At 32.5% G+C, this 16,667-nt stretch overlaps 2 protein-coding genes across 3 annotated transcripts; both read left to right on the top strand.

Moving 5' to 3' along the window:
- The first annotated feature begins 1,040 nt into the window (after nucleotides 1–1,040).
- On the top strand, nucleotides 1,041–8,706 carry LOC107928398 (protein PELOTA 1). 2 transcript variants are annotated; one of them, XM_016859620.2, is made up of 16 exons: nucleotides 1,041–1,339; nucleotides 1,410–1,492; nucleotides 2,302–2,374; nucleotides 2,510–2,584; nucleotides 2,668–2,724; nucleotides 3,702–3,747; nucleotides 4,851–4,926; nucleotides 5,575–5,650; nucleotides 5,804–5,836; nucleotides 5,929–5,997; nucleotides 6,168–6,274; nucleotides 6,765–6,837; nucleotides 6,956–6,994; nucleotides 7,672–7,766; nucleotides 8,234–8,340; nucleotides 8,425–8,706. In XM_016859620.2, exons 1-16 carry the CDS (start codon nucleotides 1,289–1,291, stop codon nucleotides 8,496–8,498), a joined length of 1,134 nt encoding a protein of 377 aa, XP_016715109.2. In that variant the 5' UTR covers nucleotides 1,041–1,288; the 3' UTR covers nucleotides 8,499–8,706. The 2 variants fall into 2 exon arrangements, with proteins under 2 accessions (XP_016715109.2, XP_016715108.2); XM_016859619.2 differs by lacking the exon at nucleotides 3,702–3,747 and adding an exon at nucleotides 3,788–3,872 and having other exon boundaries at nucleotides 1,042–1,339.
- A 1,707-nt stretch (nucleotides 8,707–10,413) lies between these two features.
- On the top strand, nucleotides 10,414–16,659 carry LOC107928395 (uncharacterized). Its single transcript, XM_016859613.2, has 8 exons — nucleotides 10,414–11,067; nucleotides 12,176–12,267; nucleotides 12,398–13,098; nucleotides 13,188–13,258; nucleotides 13,530–13,619; nucleotides 13,733–13,933; nucleotides 14,842–14,959; nucleotides 15,913–16,659. Exons 1-8 carry the CDS (start codon nucleotides 10,699–10,701, stop codon nucleotides 16,074–16,076), a joined length of 1,806 nt encoding a protein of 601 aa, XP_016715102.2. The 5' UTR covers nucleotides 10,414–10,698; the 3' UTR covers nucleotides 16,077–16,659.
- Nucleotides 16,660–16,667: the final 8 nt, after the last annotated feature.

Raw genomic sequence — 16,667 nt, 5'->3', positions numbered from 1 at the left:
TTATTATGCTTTAGGAGGTTAACTTATGTGCAAGTATTTTTCTAAATTTTATATAAAAAGAGAAATTTGTTTTCAAAATAATTAATTTGTTTTACAAAAATAAAGTTTTTTTATTTTATAATTTTATGACTAAACTGAGACTAAATGATCAGTAACATTAACCCAATTACTATCTTAAATATAATATAAATAATCACCTCATTCCTTAACACGAGGTTGAATGTTTGATCCTCGCCTATATTAGTCATTGTTATAGGTAGTGAATACTTTTATTTTGATTAAAAAATATTACAGATAAATAGTTTATTTTAAAAAATTAAAAATAAAAAAAAATATTGTATAATTTGATTTTTTCTATTTATCTTGTAATTGAATTGGTATCATTGAGTAGACTGATACCAAATTCAATCCCCCGTAAAATGTAATTTGGGTGAAAATATAATAATTAGGTAAAATACTATTTATAAAAAATATATATTCATTGAATCAACTACATATGTAATTTTTTCATACAACTTCTCAAAACTAAACATAAGTTATTTCATTTTATTTGTTCACCTATTTTTTCAAATTAGAGTAGAAAGTCATCGACTCTTTTTTTATTATAAAAATATAATTATTCCTCAAAAAATCAAAATTTTTATATAAAATATTATTTTTTCACCTAATAGTATGATAAATTTTAGTGCTAATTTAAAAGTTTTAAATTTTAATATTACAAATTTTTAATAATACAATTTAATATTATAAGTTTATCAAGCTCTAATTTAATTAAAAAATAAATAAAGTAAAATTATAAAAAGTAGTATATTCAATGTAAACATGTCACATATATATAATTATACTTTTACCCAATCACTCCAAATTTCAAACAGACCCTTAAGAATTTTAGAGTATGATTTGATGTTTTAATTATATTCAATGTAAACATGTCATGTATTTATAATTATAAATATTTACATCCAAATTAAATTATTATGTGGGTTTCTGGGCTTTTTTCAAATAAAAAAATTTGTATATATATATAATATTTACTTTAATTACGCTTACTCTTTTGTTATTACTTAATCACGGCTTCTATCAACACCGCTGACGTCGCGTCGTTATAGTCTACCTCACCGCCATCGGCCGACGTCCTCCCTTCTTCTTTTCAATCACATCTCAAATCCTGATTTTTTTTTCTTTAATTTATACCCTTTTCGTGTTTATATTCGTATTTGGGTAAATTCAATTTCAAGCTAATTCTTTTTAAATAAAAGGAGGAAAAACTGATTTTATAGTGAAAATCATGAAGGTCGTACACCGAGACCTAGTTCCCAATGGCCCTGGCAGCGTCAAGGTAAAAAAAGAGGGATTTTTTCCCTTTGAATTTTGATTTTTTCTTTTTAATGTAATATTATTGATTGCAGATGATACCAGTGGATTCAGAGGATCTCTGGTTTGCTTACAATTTGATAGCTACTGGGGATTGGGTTATGTCTCGAACCGTCAGGTATTTTTTTGGTTCCATTATTTAACTGTGTGTTTTCCTTTTTGAATTGAATTTAGCTGCTTTATATCGTTATGGATGAGGTAATTTAGGGTTTTACAGAGCTTTTATGTCGTATGATTAGTTTAAATTCTATAATTTTCGTCTTTATTTCTAATGTTGCTGTTATTTGTTAATATGGTGTTTCTTGTTCATGAATTAGTAGTACTCATAAGTCGGTTATTTGTTAGTTGATGATTAACTTTTTTTTTTCTCATGGTAGCTTTGGTTCGAGAAATAAAAAACATTTATGTCGGTTGCATGAATACTCTTGCAACCATTCTTATCCTTCACCATCCCGTTCTCAAGTTCTAATAGTTTCATGTTATTGTTTATCACTTTTAACCATGTCTTTTTTGGTTTTCCTTTCAAGCTTTCACTAGATGCAACTTTAATTTGTTCCATCCTCCTAGTAGTATAAATGGTTTTTTCTCACTTTATCTTCTATAGGAATCATCCCGACGAGGAGACTGATATCCTTATTTCTAACTCGGCCCTTGTCACACTACATCATTGTAACATTTGCATCTTGGTTATACCCATCTTTTGTATATGTTTCTCTTGTCTGTCCAACATTCCATACCATATAGCAAAGCAAGTTTGATTGTTGTCCTGTAAAACTTCCTCTTCAAATTCGAAGGTTTTTCTCACACTAGGTCATAACTTTTGAGTGCAGTGATATTTTTAGCATGTAAAACAAAAATTGAACCAGGTCAATGTTTGTAAGTTTCTTGATGTCATACCTTATTAGTATTATGTGCATTCCATAATAGGAAAGTTCTAAGGGAGACAGCCGGTGGAAGAGATGCAGAGCGTGTTGCCCTGAAGTTGGAAATAAAAGTCGAGGTATGATTGTTTAAGACTGCCAATTGATTTTTCTCAGTTTTTTGACCTGTCAATATGTTTTAACAGCGTTGTTGGTTTTCAATTTTGTAGTTAATGTATGAGTATTAGTACTGATATCATGTCATATTTCTTTAGGCCATAGATTATGACAAAGAAGGATCTGTCTTGCGTATAAGGGGAAAGAACACCTTGGAGAATGAGCATGTTAAGGTAGGTGCACCATAGGATTTTGTCCCTTTTTTCCCTCCTTTTTCTTCTTCTTACTTTTAAAATGCATCATCATCTTGTTGCAGATAGGACAATTCCATACTCTCGAACTTGAGCTTCAGCGACCTTTTGTTTTAAGAAAGGTAGCTAACCTTTTTGGAATGGTCTATATCATTGTATCTTTTCCTGTTTGTCCTCTTGCTTTGGGTGCTATATCTGTGCGATATAAAAATTGTATGCTTTTAGGCATCTCTCACAGACTTCAGTAAGCAAACTTCTACTGTTGATAGTTATGAATGTTGCTCTAGTTGCTACACTTCATCGGCGCACATATTCCTGTATAGTTAGAGAATCTTTGATATTGTATGAATGATGTGTTGTTTATGTTCTACATGTTTTGGGTTTTTTAGAGATATGCCATGTATGTACATTTCTGACCGGAAAGATGTATCTCTGTCTCTGGCTGGGTGTGTTAGAAAAGAGGGATGGGGGCCATCAAGAATCTTTGAGAGGGGATAGTTGACAGAGGTCAAAGGCATGGACATAAGCTTGAAAAGTAAAATAGCTTATTGAAACCTACATTTAGAAACTGATTAGAACAAGAAAGCACATATTATCTAGTTTTATTCAAGTTATAGAAAGCAAGAAAATGTGGAATGAATCATGCCCAAATTATAGAAATCATTGAGAAATCTTAATTGTGATTCTTGCCTATCCTTATTGCAACACTAAATACTGACTAAACTTCTAGGTTATATTCCCCGTAGCCGTTATTTCTTTTATACCCTTCTGAACAAAAGTCTTCTTTTGTAATTCATGGACCTGATGGAATGTCATTATCTCTGCACATAATATTAGCTAGTTGCTTGGATTATGTTCTTCAACAAAAGTCTTCTTTTGTAATTCATGGACCTGATGGAATGTCATTATCTCTGCACATAATATTAGCTAGTTGCTTGGATTATGTTCTTCAGAGCTTTTGTTTTATTTTATTAGTCTTATTGTTGTTCATCTATTACTAGTATTTCTGTTATTGTTTCTCTTTAAAGCGTACTGTCTTCTCTCTTTCAAAGTATTTGATACTCTCACTGAATTGTGGAGTTTTTGTTGCATATTTTAGAAAATATGGGACTCATTGGCATTAGATGTTCTCCGACAGGCCTCTGGTATGTAGTCTGACTTCTCCAATTGTCTGTATTGCTACAGAAAGAAAGCATCTGTTGCTTATTATTGTGCTTAGAGCTGATTTCTGAGTTTCATCTGTGTTTGATGGCAAATTCCTGTTATCTTGGTTAGTGTTTCTGAGAAGTGTTTTCTATGATCAGAGAATTTTTAGCTGATTTACCTCTGCACTTCCAGCTTAAAGTGTTGATTTTAATAAGAAGGGGAAAGAATCTCTTATAGCTTCACAACTACGGTTAAAGAGTTCATGATTAGGGCTGTTTGCGAGTTCTTATTTAGTAACAGACTGGCATATCTTGTGTCAGTTAAACTGGTAGTTTGTGGCATTAATTTAGGTTTGATTCCTTCATTTGGTGCTGTTGATTTTAGGCTTGGTATTAACCTTGTACCACCATGCAATCACATGGGTCTAAAAATGTTATCACATGTCATCATATAGATAAAGCTGGAAAAGCTATTGGTTTTAGTCCTGGTATTAACATTTTATCACCATACCCAAAAACTTGTCCAGTCCGATTTTGAATCTAAAGTGACCCTGCCTGGCTTAGAAATTCCAAAAAAATGCTTTTGTACTTTTTTATTAAAAATATTTATAGTACTAATCAGCACCACCTCATAAAGTTTTATCATCAACAAAAGTAGTCATGTGGCCTAATTTAACTGTAAAGCTTTAATCTTGTTATCAACTGTTCTTAAATTACATTTTATTGAATAAAACCATTAAAATTCAGGTAGAGGAGACTAAACCAACAGAACTGAAATAATAGAGGAACAAATTCAGGCTTCAACCAAAAAATACTAAAATGATGACATTCCTACTTTATATTTGTTACTTGTCACAGTGTCTTTGTCAATCTGCTTATCTCTTCTAATCGTTGAATAAGTGTTTGCATTTCTCTTCTCCCCCCTTTTGTTTCTTGCCTTTCTCCTAAAATATGGTTTTGTCTTCTTGTATCTTCATTTGCTCTGTAGTTTGTCTTCTGTGTCTCAACTTCAGTAATGCAAATTTAGGTTGCATCACTTTTCTATTTGAAAGGTTTTTAACGAGAATGATTTAACTTTGCAATTACTGCTTAATATATTTCAGATCCTGGTGCGAGTGCAGATCTGGCTGTGGTACTAATGCAAGAAGGGCTAGCAAATATTTTACTTGTTGGTAAAAGGTATGTGCGACTAACTTGAAGAATGAATTTGGTACTTTGTTTTATATGCTTGTTAAGGTGATAATATGAAGTTGGGAGATTATCCCTTACTTTGTTGGGTGCCTGACATCCCTAGAAATCTAAGATGTGGAGTTCAAAAAATCATTTAATAAAGGCGTTTGACATCTATGGGATGATTTGTGGTGTTTCAGTTTTTTGGTGATAAGGATGCTAAAGTATTCCGCTTTGTAACTTGAGAATCTCTTCTGGTTTGTAGTAGTCCTCTTTGTAGCATTTCTTTCTAGAAAAGACAGGGTTGTATTTTTGTCTCTTAAACTTTTGTTAAGTATTGACGTAAATTGTCAGGAGAAGATTTTGGGCAAGTGTATAAGAGTGTTGGGAGCAAGTGACCAGTCCTTTCTGAAGTAGAATTCATCAGTTGCAAGTTTTTTTGTTTGGAATGAAATCATAGGTTGCATTTAGGAAGTACGTGAACCTTCATTTTAAATCATCCTTTTCAAAGTATTACTCATGAGAAGATGCTGTTACACGTCTGCTTGATCGAGTTCCTGTCTGCTACTTGCATATTTGACTTTCAAATGTTAATTTCTTTAGTATTTAATGGTGTACAAGATTTTTAACCTACTACCATTGTGGTATGTACAATAGTATGACAAGTACCCGTTCACGGATTGAAACTTCAATTCCTCGTAAGCATGGACCTGCCATTGCTGGTTATGAATCGGTATGTATTTTTAAAAAAAATTATTCTTATAGGTTTGGAATTTATTTCTGATTTAGAAAGCCCTGTACCTTTGAGATCATGTAATGAGAATTGGGTTTTGTTCTTTACCTTGTTACTTTGTGTACTTATTGATTTCTTTTTAACATTCTACAGGCTTTGAAGAAGTTCTTTGAGAATGTTCTACAGGTCAGTTATACTTGAATTGTAATATCACTGTTTTATATGATTTTAAGTGCGTTTATTTTATTTCTAAGTTGTTTTTGTGCATCTTTGAATAGGCTTTCCTCAAACATGTGGATTTCAATGTTGTTCGCTGTGCTGTTATTGCTAGTCCTGGCTTCACAAAGGTCTGAGACAAAGCCTTTTAACTCATTTCCTTTCTAATTGCCTTGATTCTTCGTTTACTTTAATTTTCCTTAGACAATAACTCATGGAAAGACATTTTACAGCAATTTTCTGTTTAAACATGTGTTACATTTGGCTTTGTTATCTTTTTTATTTCTTTGATATGTTTCAGGAACAGTTCCATCGTCATCTTATGTTGGAGGCAGAAAGAAGACAATTGAGGCCAATTATTGAGAATAAGTCGCGAATAATTCTTGTTCATACAAGCTCCGGATATAAGTAAGTTCGCTTTCTGCTTCAGCTTTTACTCTGCTAACTGTAATGGGCAATGTAAATTTGCCTCGCATCTAAAATACGTTTATCTAGGGGATATATTAACAGTTCCATTATTTCTGGACATCTATATTCTGTGTCTTGAGAATTTCCTTGTACATTCTTAGTGAACCACATTATATTCTTTGCTTCCCTACTTACTTACCTTGCATTCAGTATCTATTTTGAAAAATCTGGCATTAGAATATACTAGTCTACACATTAAGAACTCTATAGAACGAAGTCCATCTACTTTGTGATCTTCAATAAAATATGGGGATTCTGAAATGCTCCGATCTGGTAACTGGACTGTAAAAGTTGATGGCTTCATTTGTCTTACCTATATTCCTTAGTGAATTCAGATGCCCTTATAAATTTTCTAACTGATGCTATTTTATTTCAGAGCTTTAGTACAAATCTGAAATATGGATCTTAGTGTAACTTAACTGTAATGCAGGCATAGTTTGAGAGAAGTCTTGGATGCCCCAAATGTTATGAGCATGATAAAAGACACCAAAGCAGCGCAAGAGGTATTATAAAAACCATACCAGGCTAAGAATTTTATTTTTTTATTCATTGGTTGTTCCTTGTTTTTATTTCTTTCTTCTCATAACAGCTTTTTATGCTTTGTTTCCCTAATTTTACCAGGTCCGAGCACTCAAGGATTTCTTCAACATGCTTTCAAATGTAAGGTTCAAACTTAGTGTTTCTACACTATTTTTTGGTTGTATTCCGTGTTTAGAATGACTTAATGGTACTTTCATTTTTGTTAATATGTTCTTACGTGCATTAAGAGAATGAAAGTCGAAATGTGGTTTATCTTTTAATATATGGTGAAAGTGAAGGTTAGTTATGAAACAGAGCCCAATAACAATGACTAGAGTGACTTAACGATGGGCTATGGGTTAATTGTGTTTTGGGCCTTTTCATGGTAATTAAGTAGTTTGGGTTAATGATCTGGCTGGCCAAACAATATATAATTGTATACAATGTTTTTAGTTGATTAATTAGAAGTGAATATTAAGTATTTTATTACACTTTAAAACATTATAAACGAAAGGACATGATTCTGAATGAAGATGCTGCACAAAATGAATGTGTCTGAATTGATGTTCATGGTGTCATGAATAGTAACCAAAAAATGACTTCTCTCACAGACACGCATGTATGCATGTGCACACATGCAAATGGATGTATATGTACAGAATGTGTGTGCCACTGCCTATATTAATTAGTTGAGGAAGTGGCTGAGGGAACTGGAGTCTTGGCTGGATAAACAATGGCTCGATTACTTGTTTTAAAACTTAGTTGTCTTCTATTTGGCTATGTTCTTATCTTATAGTTGCTTTGGTTTTATCATAAAGGATCCGGCACGTGCATGCTACGGACCAAAACATGTGGAGATTGCCCATGAGCGAATGGCAGTTCAAACACTTCTTATTACCGACGATCTCTTCAGGTTGGTATATCATATGATCAACTCAATATGTTTGGACAGTTGTTTAGATTGAATGAGAATTTAGTAGCACATAATTGTTTTTCCATTTCCTGCTGTTATTGTGCTGATATTCTCTTGATTTGACTGTGAGATTGATGGAAAGCACACAAAAATTGCTGTGCAATTCAAATTTATCTGCTTGCTGCAGCAATATGTCTTTATGCATGAATATGTAGAACCTCGGAACGGATATGTCACTTTGTACACGCATCATGGTCCTATTTTAGGATTTTGACCATGTTATATTTACACAGTGACACAGTAAAAGGAAAAACAAGAGACACGACATGCATAAATGGATTGCCAAATCTATTACTGACATTAGAGGGTTAGGGGGTGTTAGTGTTCACTATTTTGTATCATTCTCGGGGTCGGCCTTCTTTCTTTCATAAAGCTTTTTGTTATTTAATTGCTGACTTCGCATGCAGGAATTCGGACGTAATTACGAGGCAAAAGTATGTCAGTTTGGTGAACTCCGTTAAGAATTCGGGGGGCACTGCTCACATTTTTTCGTCTATGCACGTATCAGGGGAACGTGAGTATTCGTTTGCTGCATTTTGTCTTTTCTTTTTATAATTATTCCGAATTCAGTTACACTCATTTTCACATCCATATTCAGAACTGGCACAGCTGACCGGCATTGCGGCAATCCTTCGTTTCCCTCTTCCGGATCTGGAAGACATCGAAATGTAGGGTACCATTTTCTGCATATGTTCGAGTTTCCGGCGTCGAGATTTTATACTGTACTCGTATTTCTCCCCCTTTTTCTTTCATATATATATATATAATGTGTTAATCAGTATTTGAACTGTATCATATCTAGATACAGCTAGTATTTAATCAACTCTAGAAGTGTAACATTATTTCATTCAGTGTGTTATGGAAATAAAATATTTTAATATTTTTTATAAATCTTTAATGGATGAGTTAGTTGGATAAGTTAAACTAGAAATCGAGACCACCAATTCAATTTTAAAAATTTGATTCGAACTTTGTTTTGATTTTTAATTTTCTCTATTTCTCGTTTAAAGATTTAATCGACTGATGAAATACAGATTCAATCAATAATAAAATAACCAAATCAATGAGAATTTGGTTATATTTCTTATTAATTATTTGGTTATATTTAATAATCATTTAATACATATTATATTTTTGTTTCATTTTAAATTAAATTTCTTTACTAAAGTCAATCCAATTATTGAACCACTGAAGAAAATGATTAATATTCTTTTTTTTGTTAAAAGTTAATATTCGATTCAATTTTTTATTTTATTGAAACATTAAATAAAATGATAAAAGAAAAAACCAAAAAAATTGCAGAGTATTTGGCTCATTCTCAACCGTTGAATAGTTTTCATTGAATCCACAGTCTTGTAACGTGGCCCCCAAACTCTCCATGTGGCACTCATACATACAAATATGAAAAATAAATACAAAAAATTTTAAAAAATTATTTGAATAATAAACATTTTAAACATGATTAATATAATATTAAAATACGTACTTATATAAGTTATTAAAGTTTACAAATATTATGACAATAGATTTTTTAATTGTATATTGTTTTACAAATATAAGAGATAATTTAATACGGGTTGATTTATTTATTTTTCAATAAAAACTTAAAATACAATTCACCCCTAAATACAGGGACTTTCTTAGTACTTTTACCTTTTATAAAAGTAAAATAGAGTATATATATATATTAAAGAACACATATATAAAACGAAAAAAAGAAGACTTTTCTGATTAGTTTTATAAATATTAATTTTATTAATTTAAAATTAAATATTTCTTTCGGTTAGAATAATTAACCAAAATACATTCAATAATAATTGAATCGAAATTAATAAAATCGATTCAAATTTTGTTATTTAAATTGATTTCTCATTTTACTTATGGTATAATTTAAATTTAACTAACCAGATTATATTGACTGAATTAAAAATTAATTAGAATATCGATTTGAAGAAAGATACAAAATTAAATTACTTGTAAACAAATATGAATCGATCGAATCTAGTTAAAATTTTTGATCAACATATTCTTATAATTTTTTAGATTATTTTTCAAATTGTATTTATTCTAAACCGACAACAGGTGATTTTGACTCATTTCACCAATTCGAAAACCATAACGTGTTTCACTTTTTTTTATAGAAGGAGAAATAATTCAAGCAAAATATTGGAAATATAAGGGTTAAAATACCTGAGAGGTCCCTATACTATAGAGACTTGATCAAATTATATTCTATATTATTAAAAAGAATTAAATAAGTCTAAATTGTAATAGAATTAATATTTACTGTATAAAAATGTCTTGAAAATTATTTTTTCATTTCCAATTTAATTTCAAACCGAAGATTTCATTTACAGAACCATAAAAATTAAAAATATTAATTCTATTAAAAAATAAATGATATTTTTTAAATAGTAAATATTAACTCTATTTTAATTTGATATTATTTAATTTGTTTTTTGATTTAACGTATAGGGACTAATTTGCTCATTTTCTGAGTAATACAGGCGTCTCCATAGTAGTTTTTCCATTTATATATATAAAAATCATATATTTATATAAAAGAAAAAAAAAGAAGCTTTTTTTTTATTCCTGTGGATCTTTGCTCACATATTCACATGGACATGGAGATGGGTCTCAAACATTCGTTTCTTTTTCCCTTTCTCTTCCCTTCCAAGTTTCCAACTTTGATTCTCTTTTAACTGAAAAACCAGAGCCCCAAACTCATACGTTGTCTAACACCTTCCCCTTTCAGACCAAGTCCTTTGCCCCAAATCTTTGTCACAAAAACCCCAACAAAAAACGTCGAAGGTCCCATTGAAAATAACCCATTTCGAAAACCAATTCCAACCATGCTATTTTGAAACAAAAAATGGCTAGTTGTCCTCAAAACTCAATCTTGTACAACGGTACCCGTTGTGCTTGTCAAGTTGGTCGTTTTCTCAATGTTGCTGCCAACAGTTGTATTACTTATGCTGGGAATTCAGCTATTAAAACTGATTCTGGGATTGATTATTATGCTATTTCGATTCCAAAGAACATTTTGTCATTTGATTCAATCAAGAAGTTTACTCAATCCCAAGCTGTTTTCTTGGAAGCTACGCTTGTGATGCTGCTTTCTTGGCTTGTTTTTTGCTTCTTTTTGAGGTTCATGAAGCTTGGTGATGGAAGAAATGTTTGGTTTAAGATTAGGTGGTGGATTAGTCGTTTGGATGTTTGCTTTGCTACTAGGCATTGGCTGGTTAGTCCCTTTCTTTTAATCTTCTTACAGTAATGAATTCTTTTTAATGTACTAGAAAGTGAAAAAAAAAAAGAGGGCATATTGCCTTTCTACGATTCGAACTTGAGGCATTTTTAAATGCTCCAAATGCAATTTCAATGTTGTATTAGCTTATATCTTTATGGTTTCTAGAAGGACTAAATTGAAATTCTAGCATTTTTGTGCCAAACTACAATTTTAACATATATTCATTTAGGATTTTATAAATTTGTAAAGCAGAAATTTTCCACTTTACGGGGCCCAAATGGATTTATATGTGTTTTTCCTAAGTGGGATTTCTTTTTTGCAGTCAATAAGTATGTATAGCTATGTTATTTGGATGGTTTTGGACTTGGGTGTAAGTGTCCGATAGGTATGTATCCAATACGGGTATATTTAGTGTATTTGGGATCTTTGGGAGGTCATTTTCGAAAAATGTGCTGGATATTTCAAGTAAAATGAAGAGTCTGAGCGACATAGATGTATAGGATGATGGTTGAGATTTTGGAGTGCTTTGAAAATTTTGGGGTGACCTAGGGATTTATTTTTGTTAGCTAATTAAGAAGTCCTTGTTAATGTGTTTTTATAAGCTATGTAAGTGTCTGATAGGGTATGTATCCAATATGGGAATATTTAGTTTTTTATTCAATGTTTTTCATGTATTTGAAGGACCTTTAGAAGGTCATATTTCATATCCATGTTCAAATATGTGCCGTGGTATTTCAAGCAAAATGAAGAGTAAGAGCAACATAGATGTATAGGATGATAGCGTGCTCGAGTTTAGATTGTCTTGAAAATTTTGGAGTGACCCAGGTATTGGTTTATGTTAAGCTAATGAAGAAGTCCTTGATAATGTGTTTTATTGAGAAGTATTTAACTTTTGCATGCTTGGATTCGGGTGTATTATTGTTGAAACCGGTCATTTGGATCTTACTTAGGAAGGTTGAAAGACGGCGTTGTCGAAATTGAAATTCGTATGTCTAAGGAATGATTACAATTATGATTTTGGGAACTAGAATAAAAGTATGTTAAACATGTTTTCTTGATGTATAAACCTGATAAGCTTTGATTTGTATCTTTTGTTATTTAGGATGATCAAAAATTGGTTGTGAAACGGAAAACAGAACTCGGTGGAACTTTCTCGATTGCTAGTTGGATACTTTTCACTGGGCTGTTTGCTGCGTGAGTGAGGATAATGTTCTCGAAGCAAGCATTTGATTTTCGAATTCTTATGGATGTTTTCTTAAACCCTTTTGACATATGAATAAACATTGATTTATGTTTTCCTCCTCGTCTTCGTGATTTATCTTAGGTTGCTTTACCAACTCATCGCAAAGAGAACCATTGAAGTACATAACGTGAAAGCGACAAATGCGCCTGACCTAGCTTCCTTCAGGAATGACGTTGAATTTAACATGACCGCTGTTTCTAGTATGAGTTGCTCGAATTTACGGAGTCCTACTACTTTACTTTCCGGAAGTTCCGGTTTCCTTGAAGACAAATTTCTCCCTATTTTGGATATTCTCAATGTTTCATGTCATAACACAAGTTTAGGGCCAACTATAACTCTCAAGTGCAGCAATTGTCGACTCAATCAAGATTTTATGTCCATTTCATGGCAATTTGTTGATCTTCCGAACAGCCCTGCAAGTGCTGTAGGTTTTCAGTTCAATGTAACTGCAAAAGATCATATTAGGAGGGATCATGTGAGTTTCGTTAGTGGAACATTGATGAATGGAAGCAGCTTTGATAATAGCCCGGTTACATTCAGAGGGACAGACACAAACATATTGATATTCAATTTGTTTCCCCGTATATACCGCAGTGCAAAAAATCTGAGGCTAATTCAACCTCTCTTTCATGAATTCGTCCCGGGGTCGTCTTTGCGTGACACTTCTCAGCTCCGAGCCTCACTTGAGAATGCTAATGATGGACTAATCAACACTACGTTATACGTCAACTATCTATCTTCCTACATCATTGAGACCGAAAATCAAAATATAATAGGTGCTGGTGAGTAATTTTCCTTGCCTGTGCGTATTTTGTTTAATTTCGGTTGCTGTTCCATGTATTAATGCGATATTGTTTTATTCGACTTGTAGTGGGTTTCCTTGCCGATCTTGGTGGGTTATATTGCATTAGTATGGGGATATTTTTCTATCTCTTGGTGCAAGTAAGTTGTGTGCCTCATGAGCTTATCGTTTCATTCTTTCTTTATACGTTCTCCCTTCATTTTCTGGATATATTATAAAGATTCAAGTATAGATTGATCGAGGACCTTCTATTGTCAAGAACTGATGATATTACGTTTTATTAATACCCTTCTTTTGGATGAACTGAAAAATGCTTATATTCAGTATTTGTGCATCATGACGAAATAAAAAAAAATGGAGCTCAAAGTATTTGACATTTCGTATATAACCTGCTTGGTTTGTACTTTGTAGTGTGAGTTTAGAATAAAACGGCTTCGCAACGAAGATAGCATTTTACGGAGGATCAGAAATAGAAGAAAAGCTCAAGAACACTGGGATAAAGTAATTTCTTTCTCATAAGAACAAATAGCCTATTTTTTAGTCAATTCAAGTATTTCTCTCTGATTTAGTCCTTTAGTACAGTTGCAGTAAACTAATGTGCTTTCCTTCACCAGGTGAGAAAATATGTCATGTACACGTGGAATTGCAGTGCATTGGATGTTGACAACCACTCTAAAACAGAACCTGGTTGTGGTTGTTTCCAACTTCCATCGGGCCCTGGTAATGGATCTGTTCGTGGGGGTGGGTCATCGAGGAAGCGAAAGCAGCTACGTGAGACAGAATTAAGTTTTCACAAGCAAGTCTCCAGTGAAAAGGTAGATTCTATCAATATCTTTGTTAACACACGAGGGATCTTGTTTGACATGTCTGCAATTTATTTTAGTTACTAGTCATTCTTAATTGAGTCGAGTATGCAAATTGATTTGACATGTCTGCAGAATCGAGTTACCTGTAGTAATATGACTGTTATCAATGGCCAAGTAATGTTTTACCTAAAACTGTGTCGGTTGTCCAAACTGAAGTACTAGCATGAGTTGAGTATCCAATGATCCTCCAAATATATCTGAAAAGGAAACGGTAAAAAGACCTCTTCAGTCCCTCTCAATTTTGAAATTGAGCAAATTGGTCCCTTCCAAAAAAATTGGAGCAATTTAATCCCTGCCAATTTTGAAAGTGAGCAACTAAGGACAATTAATCATGGTGTTAATATATCCCTTCAATCGTACATAATCTTGATTGGTATAGTAACAAATTTATCCTTCGATATTTACAATATTTGTCATTTTGACCTTAATTTTAAAAAAATTGAACAAATTCAGCCTTAATATTTACACAAATGTTGCGAGATAAATTTGTTAAATTAGAATCAAATTGGCAGAATGTGTAAACTTTGAGGTCTAAATTTATTATTATACCAATCAAAATCATATACAATTAATGGAAAACATTAACATATCATGATTAATTGTCTGTAGTTGCTCACTTTTGAATTGACAGGATTAAATTGCTCTAGCTTTTTTAGAGTGACCAATTTGTTCAATTTCGAAATTGAGAGCGACTGGAGAAATCTTTTTACCGGAAAAAACCTAGCAAAAATTGAACATACCTGTAACCGAGTATAAGGGTTTGATATTTCCTTGGGCAAATACCATTAGTAATTCTGGCTCGAACTTTTGGACCTATAGGTTTCTAATCACAAGTTTTCCTTGGATGTTATATGCAGGCCCTCAAACACAATACACGTGGATCAGCTAAGGCTGAGACGAAACATCAAGCATTTGCTCTCCAGCATCAAGCATTTGCTCTCGATGATGATATAATTCCACCGCCTCCGACACTAGGTACGAACTTAGCTATTACGATTATTATCATTATCATCACATGTTGCGTGAAAAGACATAATTGGAGTTGATTGACATAATTGGAGTTGATTTTTTTTCAAGTCATACTTAGAATTATACTTTCTACTATGCCGGAAAGGAAAAAAAGTCGTGGAGGGCTAGGGGGATATGTTTTTTGAATCACTGCTTTATTGTTTAAAGATTGTCGTGTAAACTTGTAACTATAATTAATACATCAAGATGATTTCTTACTATATGTTGAAGGTTAAAGTACCCGGGAGGTCATAGGGACCGGATCAAATTATTCCCTCTATTAAATAAATCAATTCAGTCTCTATACTATTAAAAAGAATTAAATAAGCCCAAATTGTAAGAGAATTAACATTTATTGTATAAAAAAGGTCTTGAAAATTATATATTTTTTTCAATTGCAATTCAATTCCAAAGAAAATATTTCATTTATAGAACCATAAAAACTTTAAAAATACTCTATTCTGATTTGGTCTTATTTGATCCTGTTTAACAGTAGAGGGATTAATTTGATCTGGTCCCTATAATAGAGGGACCTCTCAGTTAAACTACCAATGTTGACCCATTATCATGGCACTTTTATCGTCTATGTTACTCCGATTTAGGTTTGGGTGTTGAATTCGGATATGTGCTTGATATGAGTATGTTCGAATTTTTCAAAGTTTTTCACGTATTGAGAGGGTCATATCTCCATAATCGTACTTGGGTATGTGTCAAGACGAGTGCTTAAGTGAAACTAAAAGAGTTGGAGTAGTATAGTTTATGTCCAAGTAATGTTCTTTGAAATGAACTAGACCTTTCGGTGTCATGAACTGAAACTGTATGCCTTTGTGTTCTTCGAAAATCCTTGATAGTTATTTTATTTAGCTGACATATTTTATGTCGAAGTCACTCATTTCAGTCCCGTTCCTTGCTCAATGCAGAATTGAAGTCCGGTTCGGAGATTGAGTTGTCTGATATACAGAAGAATTTCCAGCGTTTATATGACTATAATGTCATGCTGAGAGAGAAGTTCGTAGCCACCCAGTCTTTGCTTCACGATTTAGCCGCTAAGTCCCCATCTCCAACAACAGAAAGGCAAACATAACATTGCTGAATTTATTCAATCAAATGTTCTCTCCTTGTATCCCTAGATTTTCCTGGGGTCTTTTCAGACCTTTCCCGGAAGCAAGCAGAAAAGGGTGTTTTAAGTTTAGTCCTGTTGATTCAACACAGTCACCCTAAGGAGCCGGCATTCAACAGGTTCGTGTTATTCGTTTTCCTGTCCTTGATATTCTTCGTACAAAGAAAAAAGTGTCTAGTCCTTTATGTTCCATGCCTCTTCCGGCTCAACTGTGTACCTACTCCACACCACTGCCGGGATTGAAAGTTTTTTTCTGGTGTGATTGGTTTATGAAGCAAGCAAAAATATGTTGTTGTATGTCGATTTGTGATGGAGCTCAATGTTCTGTTATCCTATGTAAACCATGAATACCAAGGTTTTGTGTTGTAAGATAGCATATAGCATGAACCAGGAGATTGCAAGAGAGAGCTAATCACTTTCATAAGGAAATTTTCATTGTCATATTTGTTGATTTCATTTAACCTATGTTTGATGTTACACTTGACAATTCATATTTGTAATGTTTTGTATCATTATTTTTAAACAAAAATAAGATGTGTATTAGACATATTAATC

The sequence above is a fragment of the Gossypium hirsutum genome, chromosome A08, assembly GCF_007990345.1.
Source record: "Gossypium hirsutum isolate 1008001.06 chromosome A08, Gossypium_hirsutum_v2.1, whole genome shotgun sequence".
In the NCBI taxonomy this organism is placed as follows: domain Eukaryota; kingdom Viridiplantae; phylum Streptophyta; class Magnoliopsida; order Malvales; family Malvaceae; genus Gossypium; species Gossypium hirsutum.
This window is presented reverse-complemented; position numbering and strand designations above follow the sequence as displayed.

Excerpts from the sequence above, each read along its gene's own strand:
- LOC107928398 (XM_016859619.2), top strand. The coding sequence starts at position 1,289 with ATGAAGGTCGTACACCGAGACCTAGTTCCCAATGGCCCTGGCAGCGTC. Across the intron at positions 1,340-1,409 it reads ATGGCCCTGGCAGCGTCAAG|ATGATACCAGTGGATTCAGA; the intron begins GTAAAAAAAGAG and ends TATTGATTGCAG. Across the intron at positions 6,275-6,764 it reads CATACAAGCTCCGGATATAA|GCATAGTTTGAGAGAAGTCT; the intron begins GTAAGTTCGCTT and ends ACTGTAATGCAG.
- LOC107928395 (XM_016859613.2), top strand. The coding sequence starts at position 10,699 with ATGGCTAGTTGTCCTCAAAACTCAATCTTGTACAACGGTACCCGTTGT. Across the intron at positions 13,259-13,529 it reads TTTTCTATCTCTTGGTGCAA|TGTGAGTTTAGAATAAAACG; the intron begins GTAAGTTGTGTG and ends TGTACTTTGTAG. Across the intron at positions 14,960-15,912 it reads TCCACCGCCTCCGACACTAG|AATTGAAGTCCGGTTCGGAG; the intron begins GTACGAACTTAG and ends TGCTCAATGCAG.